Genomic DNA, 17,676 nt, shown 5'->3' on the forward strand with positions numbered 1-17,676 from the left:
GGTAATGAATGAACGGAGATGCCTTAATCGGTGTTCATAAACTTATATACACCACAGGTACTGACTATAATTGTCGTTGACATGGACTAGTACTTGTGCACACAGTTGGTATGATATAAATTATTTTAAACTAATATGGTGTATAATCTGCGTTCACTAAAGTTTACTGTGTTGTGTGAAACAATGTTTGAAGTCAATATGTGCATCGAAGTTTAGGCTTCACAAGGGAATCAGGTATCTTACTGGGCATAACCTGACAATAACTATTCACAGATTTGAATTATAACCCTAGACTATATTTTGCACATTAAAAAAAAAGAAGCTTATTCACTTTAAAATTAAAATCAAGCGTTTTAAACACTTCCTCTCGGCTGTGCTTTCGTCAGTCTGTTTAAGTAAAATAAGGTAACTTTAACATAAGAAAAATCATTTGAGGAGCATACGTATTTATTACATTGCTTTCTGGCAGCTATTCTTTATTGATATTTCTTGTATATTTCATAGATATTTTTTATGATCGACAAAATAAGCCGTGTAGTGAGCAGTCTAACAATTTTTTTAAATACATATTTATGTTTTTTCTTGTTTTTTTAAATTATTTGTGTCTGCTGTCTCAATGATTATTTTTAGCTACTGAGTTATGTTCTAACTGAAGTATTTATATAATAGCACTCCTAGCCTGAGCTAGTAGCTTGAATCCTTTCCAGTTAAACAGCATTAAATGGCATGCTGAGGTAAAGTGAGAAAATTATGGCATGTAGATTCCAGTTTCAGTTAATAAAAAATTTTAAACATGCATCATTCTTGAAGTGCATTGCATACAACAGTTATTTGTATATATAACTGTGAAAACAACTTTGTTTGGTTGTTTACTTTTATTTTACTATTTCACCATTTCCTCTCTGCACTACCATGGTTTAATACTTGTTGAGAAAAAAGCAACACTCTGTGAAAATATCTACTGAGTTTTAAACTAGACACATACACAGATTTCTCGTCCTCATGTTCAAAAATATTTTAGTTACTAAAACATACTCATCTGTTTTAGTCACAGTATAAATACCGGAGATTACCAGACCATTTGAAAAATGTACATGACTTGTGCAACTTCTTTTGAAAGTAATGAAAAAAGACCTTCTGCACAATCATATTCTTGACATTATTTAGCTGGCATCTACGTTCCACTTCTTTCACCTGACTCAGTTGGCACTTCATTCATAGTAATAGACATTTCAGTATACTCTCATATCTGTCACGCTTGTCCTAAACTGTGTACTAATTTTCTTGAATGTCATCATGTAATTTAGATCTTAAGGCCTTCCCTCAACATGTCATAAAATTATGAATGTAGCTTTCAAAATCGGTTTCTTTTAATGTTTCCAACAAAATATCTCAAACAACTTTCATTGTTGTTCTGTAGAACAGGCTACTTAATTTAGACGGTTATGAGGAGAATACAAGTCATTATCAGCCTGCAAGCAGGTTGCAAAATCGAATCTTGGCTGCGGCGGCTGCATTTCCAATGGAGGCAGAAATGTTGTAGGCCCGTGTGCTCAGATTTGGGCGCACGTTAAAGAACCCCAGGCGGTCAAAATTCCCGGAGCCTTCCACTACGACGTCTCTCATAATCATATGGTGGTTTTGGGATGTTAAACCTCACATATCATTCAATTATCAGCCTGCAAATAGATGAGCCCTTCCCCCATCACCAGTTTGTTGAGCAATTCAAACATTATTTTTTTAAATAAGTGCGGACCCAGAAATTTTGCATTATCTTCGTTCAGTTAAAATGAGTGGCTAACGACCCGCTTGTTATGGCTTGAAGCCTCATTTCCTAGAGTGTGCAACTGTTAATTACATGGAGACATTTTTATGGGGCTCAGTCACAGTTTTGGTTTCAAAGAGTGCTCAGTGAAGTGGGACCATGTTTTTTTCCTTTCGTAAACACTGCTGGCCCTTCATTCTGCAGAACAGTGATGAACATCATTCTGTGGCAATGCGTATACAAACCTGTGACGCAGGTAGTTGCCAGTTGTTTATATTATTACCGAAGTGATGACAATGTCACGAGGAGGTCTGTATTGTGCTTAGATGCATGGCATACACTTTCAAATTGATTAGAAATATGCTAAGAGTTTTTCTTTGTGGATGTTTTATAGATATTGTGTGTGTATCCACACAAATTTATCTCACGAGTTATCGTGCTGTCAAATTTTATGTCTGTACCTCTAATTTATTTTAATCTCAAATGCTAAAAAAAATGCATCTTAAGTATGCTTCATGTTCCTTACATCAGAATATGCCACTAATATTTACTTATCTGTTTTTCTCACCACAATTGAGAATCAGGAATATGTAACCCCAAACTTTCTGGAATAGTGAAGATTCTATAGTCACACCTGCCAGCCATCCTAAATTTTCCCAATGTTCTTGAGTGGTGGCTCGTCACATGATTTCACGCATGTTTCATAGATGTTTGATGAAATAAGTTTTTTATAAAGCCTCACTTCTCAATCTTCAGCTGTACTCTTGCAAGTATGCTGGCTGTAAAAGGGCACTAGAGTAATTAACACCTGCTTTAAGAAGGTTTATTGAAATGTCTTCAATAAACAGACAAAGTGTGCAACAATGAAGTCTTGAACATAGTCGAAGAACACTACTGCTCGTTGTTTTTTGTTATCCCTATTGTGCTGTGCATAAAGATAAGTCATGGTTTATGATGTGCATATACACCCTGCGAAATCTGTTTACTCCGAAATAATTGTTTTAAATTGTGGGCCTCGGTACTGGTGTCCTTATGATGGTGCTTTTCTGAACCAAAAAGTTCACAGGTATATATTGTTGAATTTCAATGGCGAAGTCGGGGTAAGTTTTTCTGCTATTTTGAAGCAAGTGTGTTCCAATAGCAGAGTGAGGGTGGAAGTCAAGTGCTCTAATGAGAGAGTCGGAGTGGATTCAGAGCGGCAGTGACTCGGAGGAGCAGGAAAAGTTTCTGCGCCGAAATTGGCAGAGTGGACCAGAATTCAGCCTGACGCACTCTCTTTAACACATTCGCACACTTGGGGGCCCCACCGCTGTGACATGTTTTGCGACAGCTTCAAGTCGGTAAGCTCCAGCTCCTGCGCAAGCAGTTAATCGGATCATGCCACCCACACTGAAACCACTACGCACGAGCAGCAATTCAACAGAATATGACAGCAGAATCAGCAGAATGTAAAAACTACATGCAAGGTATTCTGGACAGCTTAGGGACTTTCATTTCTTCCTTGCTTATATGCTTACTACGGTGGCAGGGATTGTATTCCAATCGCAGTTTCGTAGGTGTTGCTCCATGCCAGAGTCGAGTGCTTGCTCACGGAATCCATCAGCTGCTCCGACTTTGCTATTGGAATTCAACATAAGAGTTAAGCAGAGTGACTTGTTCGGCGAGTTAGTTCATTCTTAACGAGCTTATGGCGTAAAAAAAACATGAGAAGGATGAGTGCTTGTCCTTCTCTCATGTTTTTAACTCTTATTAATGTGCCGTAAGCTCGTTAATAAGAATTGACTTTTCTGTGATGTGTGACTGACTTTGGGCCATGAATGTAGCACTGGAACCAGCACTCACAAGGAAGAAGAAGCACCCGGAGGTAGCATATCGGACGAGCGACATCTTGGGCACCGACGGGAGTCACCATCAGGCGGCGGCTGCGGGATCAGCCGAAGCAGTTACCCGTGACAGCAACGACCACTGCTACAGGGCAAGGGTCAGTTACCACCTGCTCTCTCTTATTGTTCTAGCAGTTTAGAAGCACCTCTCAGCGGTGGTTGCTGTACATGATCTGAAGTGGTCATGATTCATGGTTCTGAATGGCTGCACTTGTTTGGCCAATGGTTAACCAATGTGTAGATGCTATTAAAACCCTGACCCATAAATCACACGCTCAGGACGCCCAAATATTTAGATATATTTAGTGTGCTAAAGCTTTTGCCTAATTTGGAAAGGTAAACCATGAAGTACTTGATGATTAGAAACATTCAGCATCTATGTCATTTCCTGCAAGTGGAGATGCACATTCTTTTTTTCTTTCACACTTTGCTATCTGAAGTGCCCATTTTCACATGCTTTCTATCTGAAGTGTTCATTTTTGCATGCTTTCATAACGTGTCCACCTGTATTTTAAACAAAGTATTTCATAGAGGTATCTCCTTTGGCAATTCACATGGCAGCAAGAGCGTAGCTTTCATCAAGCATAATTTTTGCACTAAGCCGTTTTCCACCCGCTAGTGGAACTGCTGGCCCATCTTTTGTCCCAGATTTTTTCCAACATTTATGTTCCTTCAGAATCCATAATTCAATTGCAGTCGATTCTAGAGGAAGAAATAGCTGAAGGCCAAGTCAAAGTTGTCTATTCAAAGGCACATAAAGTCCTGGAATGCTGCCATTAGGCAACTGGTTTTAATTGGGGTTTGTTGCTTCATTATCATATTATAGTTCTGGCAAAGAAAATGCAATGCTTAAAATTTTTTAAAAGCACACACTTGCAAGTTGCTTTCGTTTTAAAAGGTACGCTGAGATATTGTGAGAAAAATGTGTGTCTTTAGCTGACTTTTGTTTCCACTTCATGACCTGTTCCGTATAGCTGCCAACATTAAAGAAAAAAATGATTTTTCGCATATTAGTAAAGTGAGGTTTCACAATCTCGAAAACACCATTCTTAACATGACATGACGCTTTGTAAGCAAAAAAACGCATGAAAAGAAAATGTGGGTGGAGACGCCACCTTGAGATTCTTGTACCAAACACCGTGATGTCATAGATCTTTAACGTGTCTTTTGAGTCCAGCGTAGCTTATAATTGATAGATATGAAGTACATTGCTATCTGTGGGTGCCATAGACCTAACATACAAAGTTTCGAGAAATTTAGTTGAGCCAACGTTGCAAAAATACACAAAGTACATTTTGAAGTGTTTGATGTTATGTGAGAATATTTTGGTGTGAAATTTTAAAATATAACTTCAACCTTGATTTTCCCCGCTAATGATGAACTTATGATAGTGAGGCATATGGCATTAGAATTATCAGAATGTAGCTTGTCAATCTAAACCAGGTCATTCTTCTTCCTTGGTGTCCCTTTAATTTAATGAAAAGATGTAAAAATAGACTGTTGCACGACTTCGTGTGTTCACATATGTCAACCTTGGCAACATTGACTTTCTATGTAATATAGTATATTTAGAAACTGACAGTGATGCAATGTAGCACATGCAATTACTGGTAGAAAATAATAAAGCAATATGATAGCTTTTTTTTTGCTTTTTCATCTCGAACTCAATTCAGACAGTACACAGGTAGAGCAAAGCACGTCCCTGGGTTAGGGCTTTGTCACGTAATGGTTCATTAGGCAGGGCAGGTGTACACGTCGTCGAGAGGGTAGTTGGTGCGGCATTCAATGGGAGTGCTCCTATCCTCACTAAGTGCAAACAAGATTGACCATTTTGCTCCCCCTTTGGAAAGTGGCAAAAGGAGAGGCTGTGATGTAGGAGAGTGAGTGACAGAGGGTGAGGGCAACCATGTTGGAAGGTCTGGAAGAATGGCTCTTAGAAGTTGAAGAGTAATGAGAAGTCAAGAAAGGAGAGGGCGGGGAGGCATGGCATATTGGGTGCGTCTGCTTTAGTCGGTCGGGTGTGTCTGCCTCTGAGGTCACGCATTGCATCGGCAGTGGGGAAGGGACCGGCGGCTAAGGGGAGGAAAGGTAGAGGCTCGCCACCTGCCAGGTGTTTCACTCGGAAGTCAACCTTTGTGCGAAGGAACACATAAAAATCAAAGATGGGGCTTGGCTTCTCAGCGTTCTTTTTTTTTGTTTATTCTAGGTTGTGTTTGTGTCTATGCAAAAGGTTTTGTTTGTGTTTTGTTTGTTAGAACAAAAGGTTTTGTTCTAGGTTTTGTTTGTGTCTATGCAAAATGAAAGAGAGGCAGTTGCTTCATATAAATTACTCTGAAATGTAGAGCTCCTGGTGCATATCTATCACTGCCCATCATTCAATAGTTATAAATTAAATTCTTCAAAGCGTGGCTGCTCCCATCAAAGAATATTAACTCATGTAGCACCATTCTGTCCTGGGCAGAGTCCTTCCGTTTAGCTCCTCTTCAGTCTAACTTGCGTGGCTGTTCTTAGTGCACCATTGTTCCTTATTTCACAGAAGAAGAAAAAAAATGGAAGGAAAGAAAGAGAGGAGGGGTGGGAGAAGAAATAGAGGTTCATGTTTTTTCCTCGCTTGCCTTCACAAACCACCTCTATTTCTGCCTTCTCCATAAAAACAAAATAAATAAATAAAAATGAAGAGAGACACTCACACCTTCTTGTTTCTTTTTGTCCTTGAGGATAATGTCCTCCCCTTGCTCTCTACCAAGAACTAATGGAGATGCCCAGGCTGGAGAGCAGCTGGAAAAAAAAAGGGAAGATAAAAATTGAGGAAGGGAGCACAATGCTTTTTTTTTTTTGTACCCGTGTGGTAGAGGAAGTAACGGGACATAATGTGTTGGCTGACTCCATGGCATTAATCATTAGGGTGTGTACATATTTGGCTTTCACATTAACCACTTTTGTTTTATTCTGCCAGTTGCGAGGTGACGAGGGGGGAAAAAAGGAAGAAGGGGGTACGGAACGAAAACAATGATAATATGAAATAAAATGCGAGGTTCGCCGAGCAGCAAGGCACTCCCTTGCAAGACTGCTCAGTGTGATGACATGGCTCCCCTTGTCCAGCAGCATGCAATTACATACTACGGTTAGATGCTAGTTAAAGTGCGCTGTCATCGCTGAAAACTAAGGAATGTTGATTGCACGTGTAGTGTTCTTCACCTGTGGACAGGTAAGCTTTATTGCTTTTAATTATCATTGCAGATGCTTTCGATTGTTTAGGTATGGTTTTATTGTAGGTTGATGACCTTTTAGGGTCAATACGAGTTATAGTACTCCTTGAAATTTAGTTCTTTTTTTTTTGTAGCTTGTATTGTTGTATCTGACCTGCGTTGATTGAAGTCAGGGTACCGGTACATTGTGTTGATATATTGCCTGGGGTGCGAAAAATATTTCAGGGCAAAACTTTGTCTACATTCATGTAATGCCGTTATTGTGATCAGCATAGCTATGGCAGTTCAACAAACATTTTTACTTATCACTGTCTTCTGGTCCACAGTCCATGCCTTTATTTTTTGTGAGATTACTTGTTTGCATTTAAAGGGGTAGTGCCACCAAATTTCGAGGCTATCCCAAGCCTCTTGTGGGTTTTCTTTGTATACAAGGACTCTCCACGCGAAGGGTTGGACACTACAAGTGTGTAGAATGTATTTTAATTTACTTCTAAAAGTGTAACTGAATGCTCACTCTTGTGATCTAGGCCTATCGCTTGCGCAGCAACATTGACAGTTCAGAATAGGAGAAGCAACGGCAGTTGTCGTGACGTCACACCAGATCTGTAATGATGTGAGCAACCTCCGCCATCTCCGAAACGAGCGTACCCAACGTACCAGCAAAGCATCGGTTGCTCTATTACTCGCCAATCACTTGCTGTATTAGTCACTGTATTCGTTCGCTTCTTTGCTAAGTGCTACGCATCGAAACCTGCAAAGGCATTCAGTGTTTTGTTGCCGCTTGTGTGGCAAGTGTGTATAAGAGTAGGCGAAACTCAGCACGATGTGCGCCACAGCCTTGTGTGGTCACGTGACCAAGCCACCTATGCATCGACATCACTTCCCAACCCGGCGCCGCAAAACTGAAACCGAAAATGGTCCACATAAGTAGAGCAATGCAAAATTATTTAGCTAAAATAAATGAATCTTGGTGTATTTATCATGCTTCTTGGAGCTGAAGGAAACACTTACAGCAAAGAACATGCATGCCAAAAAATTTGATGGCACCACCCCTCTAAGTAGCTGATGAGGTGCTGTGGCAAATTTCGAAGTACCAGGAAAAGGTCAATAATGTTTATATGAAAAGAAAAGCTTTTGTAATTTTGGCGGATGTCACACATTCCAGTGTGTGACATTGGCCTTTAATAGTTTCTCTCAATCTTATGGCTGGAACCAAATCTACATGGAAGCATGCATGGTGTGATCCATTCTTTTGTTTGTACTGGCTGGGCTGTGTAAAGTAGTGCGTTCTAAATTTTTTTTTATGCAATAAGCGCAAAAAAATGCAGCCAGTATGGGGACACTATACACCTCCAACATTTACTGGTTCATCCCGGCATATTTTATCAGTGCAACAGTTCTATCTTAGTGTCTGCAAAAGTAGTGCAGCGATCGTGGTATATGATAAAGGTGACAAATGTTTCTCTGCAATAACATTATTTCCATGCTTTCATCAGGGATACAGACCATCCTCTGTTTTCTTTCTGTATGTGCTTGCAGCTGCCATCAACAAAAACTGCAACACGATGGCCACGTTCAAAGTGGCCCCGACCATACGCAGTAATGTCGACATAGCCAAAATTGAGTGCTGTTCTGATTACTGGCACTTCCTTAGTTAACCACTTTTACATTTTGCCCCTTGGGACCCACTTGATCGTTGGCACTATGTTTCGGTTCATATTAAGCACTACTATGCACTCATGCATACGTATACATCTTACGTGCACGAGCACATTATAAATATTGGTTCTTCTTGACGCTTCTGTGTGTACTGGGTTGTTTGGGAGCAATGTGCGGATGATGCTGGTTTTATAAGGAATGCTGCTGGGACCAGTGGCCAAGTGTCCGCATGCAGTGTGTTTGCCACTATGTTTCTCAAAGCATTAGTTTGTTCAGTGTAATGCAAGTGCAAGTTGGAATCTTAATTCCTTCACTGTCACTTTGCACAGCCCGGCGAGCGGTCGGACAAATCCAAGGTGGGCTCCCGAAGCAGATCTGCAGACCCCAGCCTTGGCCGTGGCAGGCCTGTCATGGTACGTGTTGTGCTTATGTTCCGAGTCAGTACTGTAGATTCCAAATGAGTACTGTAGCACGATACAGTGGAACCTCTTATTCAAACTCTAAGGGAACGGCGATGCATTGGACGTTGACCTTTCGTTTTGGGTCTGTCTAGAATTCAGGCCATTAGGGAGAAAAACTTGGAAGGAATAACTTCGTAAAGGTCTAGAAGATCAAACTTGCTGAACTTCTATTTCGCCAACTAGTCAATTAGAGTTATCTGCGGATTGAATTAAAGAGGTCTTCTATAACCATGTCATTTTATGGAAATTTTACCACATACTTCTTGAAAATTGTTCATGTAGTAATTGTAGGGGTTAATTTCACAAGCAAAAATGTGACGTTTATGTGTATGCACATGCATGAAAAGAAACATGGGAGGTGGGCTTTTTCCAAGTTTTGTATTACTTTGACTCAAACATAGTGCACTTAGATTTATTCCGAGCCTGTACATTCTGTTGAGAATTATGTCGGAAACATAGAAGCACGGACAGCATTGCCTCAACAATACATGCCAACCCTGTCGTTTTCACAAGATTTAAGCAATGACAGTCCATGCAACGTGATGTTTACCTATATAGGAAGTTGTGGGGCTTAGCTGCACAGTAATGCCAAAATAAAAGCGCGTGGCATGAATGGTTCAAAAAAACATTTGCTGGAGTGCTGTGTCAAGATAGCCGTGCGAAGTGGTAGATCATGAGCAAGGGAAGAGTTAAACTTGTTCATGTGGTTTTTCAACTTAAACTTGTTCATGTGGTTTTTCAACTTGTCTCTTGAGCTACACCCCACATTGCACTGCTTCTCTTTTATAATCGTGTGCAGCTTCTAAGCTGTGTTCAAACATTTCATGTCGTTTATGTTTTCCTTAATGTGTCTTCATATTTATAGCTTAACTGAGCACGCTGTGATACCTTCTGTGGTACTTTCAACAACAACAAAAAAGAGTTGTTTCTATGTAGTCTGTTGCTTCAATTTGCATAGGCTTGTTACGGCCTACTAAATGGTGAGTATGGAGCAGAGTGACAAGTGCGTACACTTGCCAAACAAGAATTTTCTTTCTTTTCTGCAGAGGAAACTGAATTCTAGATGCTACCTAATTTTTTTTTTCACTTGTAGCTCATATTGTTTGAATAATGGGTGCTGTGTGCATGATGCATTTAATATTTACCAGTGAATTCAGTACTGGCATTTTGTAATTATTTTTCTTCTACTTTTGTAAATTTTTGTTTCCATATGTAGTATGAAATCAGTAGATGTCTCTTTGATTACCAGGCTACTAATTGCTATTACTTTGCTCGTGCATTTTGGAAATGATTGTCTCTTACGTGTGCGTCACATAGCTCAGGTACTAGACAGTAGGCGCAAATATGGTAAAGGCTCATTTAAAACATTACTGGTTGCTAAACATGCACTGGTTTGTAGCTCTTCACTTTCTTTCAAACAGTGAACATGTTGTTGAGGCTGTGATGAGTGCCTGATTTATTTATTTATTTATTTATTTATTTATTTATCAATTCTCGTTACTTATTCTCCTAGAATAAGTAATGACTCGTTAACGACTCTCATTACTTAAAGCCTAGAATTATATTATTGCCAGCTACCTTACGCATAAAGTACTGTCAAATGCATAGTCTGTCAAACCAAGGAAAGGTCTGCTGTCACGAGTATGCTTTTTCTACAAGGAGTTCATGAATTCTTTCTTACTACAAGGAGGAACGTTGTTTGTGCATTGATTGAAAGTAAGCAGGAGCTTCCGCTCCCTTGCATCACATTTTCAGAGCAAAGAAGAGTGTTGTGCGGAAGGCCCCATGAATGGGGGCTGTGATGGCACCAGCCCAGAGGTAGGGGTGCGTTGTCACCAGCAGAACAACATAGCATGTGCATCATCAGGGAGAGGCTGGCTTTCTAACCGCTACTACTCGCTGCTTGCTTCTGAGTTTGCCCATTAAGAGGCCCAGTGGAGACCCGCCTACTGTAGGTAGCATAGCCAACTTTCTGCAGGGCATACCCTCTTCGGAAAGCCATAGGAAAGGGGAATTTATTTAATGAGTGCATTCTTTACCTGATTTGTTCACTTCTGTTGACTCGTTGTGACTCGTTGTGACTTCTTGGTCGGTCTGCCTGTATTGTTAGTGGCTATGCTACCGGGTGGCAGTGTTTATTTGCAAGCCTTTACTGTCATTGCCTTCACACCGGCAGTTGTGATAAGAAGAGCCTAGACTATTGAAAAATCATTTTAGTGGCATAAATGTGCCTTCAGTTTGTCGCGGACTCATTTTTAATACTCTGACGTGTTTTCTTATGTGAGCGGTATATTACTGAGCAGCTGCTCATTACATTATTTGGACTGAACTCTACAATTTGTTACAAAAAAGTTTGCTGTGTTCATGGGAGTGACTAAGGCTTCATATATATGTTGCAAAAAATGACAGAGTTAAAGTACTCTGGCAGTATAAAGCTTGCTGTGTTAACGAGCTTGCCTCTCACTAACAGGGGAGTTTCACTAACTTACCGGTGAGTGTCATGGTGTCAAATCTAACAGCAACCACTCAGTGGGCTGGCTGTGGTCTTTCGTTGGCTTTGCTTTTTGCCTGGCTTGTGATAAAACTGCTTGCAGCTGTATGAATGTGTGAAATGGAGAGCTTTTTAGAATGTACCTGGTAAGCATGCTCCAGGTTGTCTGCAGGCTGTAAAGGCCATGCAGTAAAAAATAAATAAATGTTGCCTGTAAGGATTCACACAGGCATGTACTGCCAGCATAAAGTGAAGCCCAAACAAACAAACAATAGTTGCAACAATACAACCCATGCTTCGTCAACCTATAATGATATGCGCAATCAATCTGGAGCCAATTTCTTAACATAGTTCGGTCCCAGCATTCTCGATCCCAAATTAAGCAGCAGCTACAAGCAGGTTAACGGGGGGTGTAGCAATACATCCTGGTCATTTTTTACTTATTTGTATTTGAAATTATGCTGGCAGTATGTGTTTAGGACACTTTCTTAAAGATCTCATTGTTCAAGAGCATCCAACCTTATCAGAGTACAGACTCATGATGTTTGGAAATGTTGTTTAAACTAAGCGGGAAGAAAAATTCTCGGTTTTTGTACATATTTCAGATTAATTTATACTACCAAAGAGATCTGATATGAAAGAAAAGGTGTGGAGAGTAAAACTGCATTCACTTTTTGACGAACTTGGGCAAAATTGGTTGCAGGATTGCTGTGAGTTGCTGGTGCGAGCCTCAACAGAAGATTATGTGTCATGCAAATAAAAAGTCTAATCAGTGGATTTAAGGAAAAAAATTATGTTGTCAAGATTAATTAACTTGAAAGTGTGACAAATGTATCATTATGCATTTGGTGGTGTATTATTTTAGCGTGAGGCCACATGCTTAGAGTGAACCAAATTAATAGTGTCTTCACTATTTTGACAGTATATTTCTTGTATCTTTAATTATTCAAATATGCTAATATTATGGGGAAGGGGGTAAAGTTGACCTGCAAATAAACAGAACTAAGAGTGGTTTACATTACAATTATTCAAATATGCTAATATTATGGGGAAGGGGGTAAAGTTGACCTGCAAATAAACAGAACCAAGAGTGGTTTACATTACTTAGTGGGTTTAGTACACTGATAGGAATGAAGTAACTTTGGGAACTTCGAATAATTGGTCTCCTAGTGCACATCCCAAAACTCCGGTATTGGTAGCAGCGTACAAGTGTGTGAATAGATAGGCAGCCCAGCCGGTTTTGATTGAATGCCTCTGTGTGTTCTTGCCACTGGCAGAGCCACGGTGATGAGGCTTCTTGTAAGACAAGCGAGTACAGGGCTGCCTTTGCCTGGCCACCCAAGCCTTCTCTGCCTCCGGCCACCAGGGATGTTGTCGGTACGTACCACATCCTTAATTTCAGTGTGATGTTACGTTGGAAAATTACATCAAAGCAGCCATTCGGGCTAGTTAGCAACAGTTAATTGTGAATGCACGAAGTGGGACGCAATACGTAACAGTTATAGAAAAGAGAACAACACAGATGCAGAATTATCAGCTGTCAATTATCAGTAAATCACACAGGCAACAACACAGGCGCACAAGTAAAGGGGCACAATTATCAGATTTAGTGTGTGTGTGTGTGTGTGTGTGTGTGTGTGTGTGTGTGTGTGTGTGTGTGTGTGTAAGAGAGAGAGAGAGAGAAAATCAAAGACTAAAGAGAGCCTAGAATATGTACTGGTGAGCATGTGTGCACACTGAAAAAGAACCATAATATGTTTTTAAAAGTGCATTTCAGTTCTTTTTGTACCCTGTGTCGCAGCACGTTAAGAGCTGGGTTGCGCTCGTGTAAGGTGTCGTGACGTTTTCGGGGCCGCTTCGCTCCATCACTGTGTTGTTGATACACGGGCACCCATATTTGAATGTTTTGGTACTTGCTGTCATCACATTGAGCCACACTGGAGTGTACGACATCACGGTAGTGTTGATTCAGTAAGTGCACTACGCAAAATCAACTTTAAGGTCTAAATAAAACATCAGCATTCACTGAGCTTCACATTTTCTTAGAGCCCTTCATGTATACAGGATATATTTATGGCAAAGTAGACCCATCTCTGAAAGTTGGTCTCAGTACCCCTTAAATCATGAAGAAATGAACAGAAAAAGAAGCAACGTGATTGATGTTGGCTTCTCCAAATCTCTATTTTCTGTGTTTTCTCCTGTATTGATGTAAGTTTGGCTTAGAATGACAAAAGGCTGAGCTTGTTTCTTGAGATTCATCACAAAAGAAAGTAGTGTAGATATGCACACATGTTGGTTTGTTCTCTTCTGCAAGTGTGTCTATATGCCTTGCCTTCTTTCATGATGAATTTGGCTGTTTAGGTCAAGTATTTGTCATCCAAATGTATTGATGTAGTGCAGTGTAGCTTAAAATGTTACTCTCGTCAAGCAAGAGAATGCATTTGAGAAGGAAAACTTGGAGCACTGCATGCAGAACAAAAAAAAAAAAGAAGAAACAGTCGTTGAGGTACTTTTATTGCCACAGCTTAGTCATGTATGAAGAAGTCATGTAATCAAAATGGTAGTGCATTTAAACTTTTACCCACTTCGAATTAAGAAAACCAGGTTTTGATGTAGACGCACTTTCAGGAGTTGTCAACTGCTTCAGTGAAATCTCTAGGCGGACTTCGTTGTCATAACCGAATGGCTCTTTTTACCTGGTCTATACATTGTTATAACTCATATTTTTCATAAATACAGATGGCCCACACCGAGCTGAGCCCATGGAGAGGTTGTTGCCTCGAGACGACACCTCCCACGAAGTCAAGTAAGGCGTTCATATTTTCTTATAGTAGTGGCTGTTGTATGGCAGAAAGAGGGCCCTTGTGCATGCCAGTGTTGTAAATTCTTATATACCATTCCACGAATTGCCATGTTACACCAAGTCTGTAAATTTCAATAACAGGTTTGAAGCATACTAACTACAACTACATTAACAAACTGTCCTCGTCAGTTTGCTTATGTGTGTTCATCTCTCGCAGAAAAACGACCAATAGAACGGAATACAAGGCTAAGTTCAAGCCTTTCTCATCCTACATGTACATCGATGGCAGCTGGAAGAAGCCAAGGGCAATTGTGAGTGTACCAAACTCTTTCTTTAATTTGTTTTATTGATTTCTCATTCATTTTGATGATTAGTACTGCCTTTTCTAGCAAAAGCTTTCAAGTGTTGCTTGCATGACTGGAGTTCCCAGCAGTCGGGTGTGGTTTCTGCTAGACTTTGGTAATTTTCGTTTTTTTTTTCATCATTTAAAATGGAATTGAAGGTGTTTCATGTGCTGCTTTGTTATCTTGTCATCATTTTTGCGCTGTATAAACCTTTTATGAAAAATGTAATACCAATTAGTCCACGTCATTCTGTTGGCTAGCAGCAAAACTAGGGCCCTTTAGTAATCACGCTCCACATGTTGAGTGCACCTGAACTTGTAAACGTTGACTAGCGCAAAATAACCATCACAGAAGGAAGACACACATAAACAAGACAGGCGCTAGTCCTGTTGCTTTACGCTTGTTCAAATGTAAATGTTTAGTTATCATCAACTTGCGCAAATTTTCATGTTGTAGCCGAAGTGTGTCGGTCGCACAAAAACTTGCATTTAAAGCAAGTCTTGCGCCGTTGCGTCGCGCCCCGTTGCCTGTACTCCTAAACATTGGACATGTCCACGTTTTCCTCATTACTGCTTTCAGATGCCAGATGCTCCACCCATGGTGGACCCAAACCAGTGGTACACTGAGGTGGTGGAGCGACTGCACATGGCTGATGAATACCGCAGCCGGTCACGTGCTGGCGCGCTACAGACAATGGGACCGACTGCATCGCACAGGACGACCACACTGTGGGCCAAACTGGACTCCAGTGCAAGCCTCGCTGCCTTGGCTCTAGCACACACGCCAAGGCACGGTTTCCTCGTTAACGATCGTTATTGTCACATTCATCAACCCAATCAACTCTGTCTGCATGTCTGCTTGCCTAAAGCCATGTCAATGGCTTTGGGCGAGACTGTTCAGTGACCCATCAGAATGACAGATGACCAAGCTGTTGAAGGTTCACAGGACACAAGAACAGCAACTAAGTAGGAAAGACAAATTTTAACTGTCAGCATAAATATTGCACAGATGCACGGAGGTGAAAAAAAAAGGGGCTGTGGTAATATTTATCATATTGATGTGCCTCAACGTGCACACTTTTAATCTGTAAATAAGGCATTTTTTACATTAATAGACACATTCGCAAATTTTAAAGTCAATTTTTTGTACCCCTGGCATTAAAGCTTCTCGCTTGTCAAACTTCGATTCACTTTCTTAATTTCTGCTGGCATGTCCATCTCTCTGTCTTTATGTGTCTCCCAAAAATTACACCTGTACTAACTCAGCTCATGGCAAAAGTTATTCATACGGGATCCAAATTTTGCAATTCTGCAGGCTAACCTCTGCAAAGACACCTTCTCGGGAACGGCCTACTCCAGCTTCTATTCATCGATCTCAGTCTGCTAAGAGGAGAGAAAAGACAGATGCTGAGTAAGCACCTACTGGGATGTTTGTGTTAGCTCTGTCTTGTTTAAGAACAAGAACTATTTACATCTTGGGAACATGCTTAAAGATACCTCTTTGCAATCCACATTAGTATTATTAAACTTACTCTATTATAAACTAAAGTGGATTTTTCTAACACTCAGAAAGCATATTTGTTCACATCCATTCTGTAACTATGTGCTTTGAGTATGTACGTTGGTAATGAATACAAACGGCATAAGTACGCCAAGTTCAATCCTATAATGATCCTAATTGACTGCTGTTCAACAAGTAAATGCAGTGCTTATGATCAGATGTATATATATGATAACACAAAACAAGCATATTATGCGTTATTTGCCTCCTTGTTTGACAACGACATTATGTTGGGCATCAGACTGTTTTGTCCAGCTGGAAAAGAAAACACAAAAAAAGCTGTTGCGTAATTTATGGTCCTATATAAGCAGGCTGGTTCTTGCCATATGCCATTGGCAAAAGAAAAAACAAAGCCACTGCTCAACTTACACCTAATATTCTTTATAGCACGTCAATATTACCTAGCTGCTAAAGTCATGTGCTCAATGCCTTGTGTGTTGGAAAGAAAAACAAAGAGTAGTTGTTTCATACAGATATCTGTTTTTGTGTATTGCGGGCCATACAAAGTACAAATGACTCTCTTGTTTAGGGCTGGCCGCACTACCGATTCTTCCGAGAAGAAGAGCCCGACAAAAGCAGTGTCTCCAGTCAAAGCCGAAGGTGCGTTGAACAACAACGAGCTTGCAGGTTTCTTTTTTGTGACCTTATTGGATGGAAGCATAACTGTCACATTTTATGAAGTATCACATTTTGTCTATTGTGTTTATGATATTGAATGTACATTAAAATGAAACTTTAGGAGTTGCTCTTTGAGATCCTTATTGTCAATAATTTTGCCTTCACAGGTCAGCTATAAAATGAGAAAATGAAAGTTATAGTTTCATGTTTGTATTTCGCTGCTAAACTTCAGCATGTGATCGCCACAGTGACGTCACAAATTTGGCAGCTTGCATACTTTTGCTACAGTAGTTCAATGAGCTTTTCTTCAGTTTACTGTGTTAAGACTTTGTGTCCCCAAGATTACTATGTGAATAATATTTAGCAACAAGCGGTTCCACAGGCCCTAGAAAATGCTGTCCGGATTGGCGACGTCACAGTGAGCTGTTGCAGAAACTTCACAATGTTGTTGCCACCGTTGTTTTTGTTTTTGTGCATTTTCTTCCTTACCAAGCATCCTCTCGCAGTAAAAGCGGTGTTCTTTATTGTTAAAGGATAATTTACTACTACGAAGAAAATTGTTTGTTTTTTCTTTAGTGTCTCTTTACACGGTCTTTTCAATTGATAGGTTTGTAGAACAGCCTTTTATTATGACTTATTAATTCATTGTGCTGAAGTACTTCAATCGTGGTATCATTCCCTTAGATCATGGCTCGCCAACTGTAATGTGACCTTACTCATTTTTCATTGCTGCAATTCACTTTGCAGTGTTACTAGCACAAGCTTTCTCATCACATGAAAGAATCTACTATTTTTCCCTCTTCTGTTCTCGGTGCAGTGTTCATGACTCTGTATTACAGTAGCAGGCAGACAAGACTGTGCCTTACTCATTTCCTTTGACCTT

General features: G+C 40.2%; 1 protein-coding gene across 5 annotated transcripts in view; it reads left to right on the forward strand.

Annotated features, from left to right (window-relative positions):
• LOC142817737 (uncharacterized) overlaps positions 1-17,676 on the forward strand; it is a 62,312-nt gene that overhangs the window by 38,137 nt on the left and 6,499 nt on the right. For 4 of the 5 annotated variants that reach the window (XM_075895239.1, XM_075895235.1, XM_075895236.1 and 1 more), the window contains 9 exons: positions 3,589-3,746; positions 8,846-8,929; positions 10,733-10,795; positions 12,746-12,845; positions 14,208-14,274; positions 14,489-14,582; positions 15,195-15,403; positions 15,930-16,025; positions 16,705-16,775. In XM_075895239.1, the coding sequence (XP_075751354.1) occupies positions 3,589-3,746; positions 8,846-8,929; positions 10,733-10,795; positions 12,746-12,845; positions 14,208-14,274; positions 14,489-14,582; positions 15,195-15,403; positions 15,930-16,025; positions 16,705-16,775 (942 nt within the window). The remainder of the gene's footprint in view (positions 1-3,588; positions 3,747-8,845; positions 8,930-10,732; positions 10,796-12,745; positions 12,846-14,207; positions 14,275-14,488; positions 14,583-15,194; positions 15,404-15,929; positions 16,026-16,704; positions 16,776-17,676) is intronic. The other variant, XM_075895237.1, reaches the window with a different exon arrangement.

The sequence above is a fragment of the Rhipicephalus microplus genome, chromosome 5 (assembly GCF_043290135.1).
Source record: "Rhipicephalus microplus isolate Deutch F79 chromosome 5, USDA_Rmic, whole genome shotgun sequence".
Lineage (NCBI taxonomy): Eukaryota > Metazoa > Arthropoda > Arachnida > Ixodida > Ixodidae > Rhipicephalus > Rhipicephalus microplus.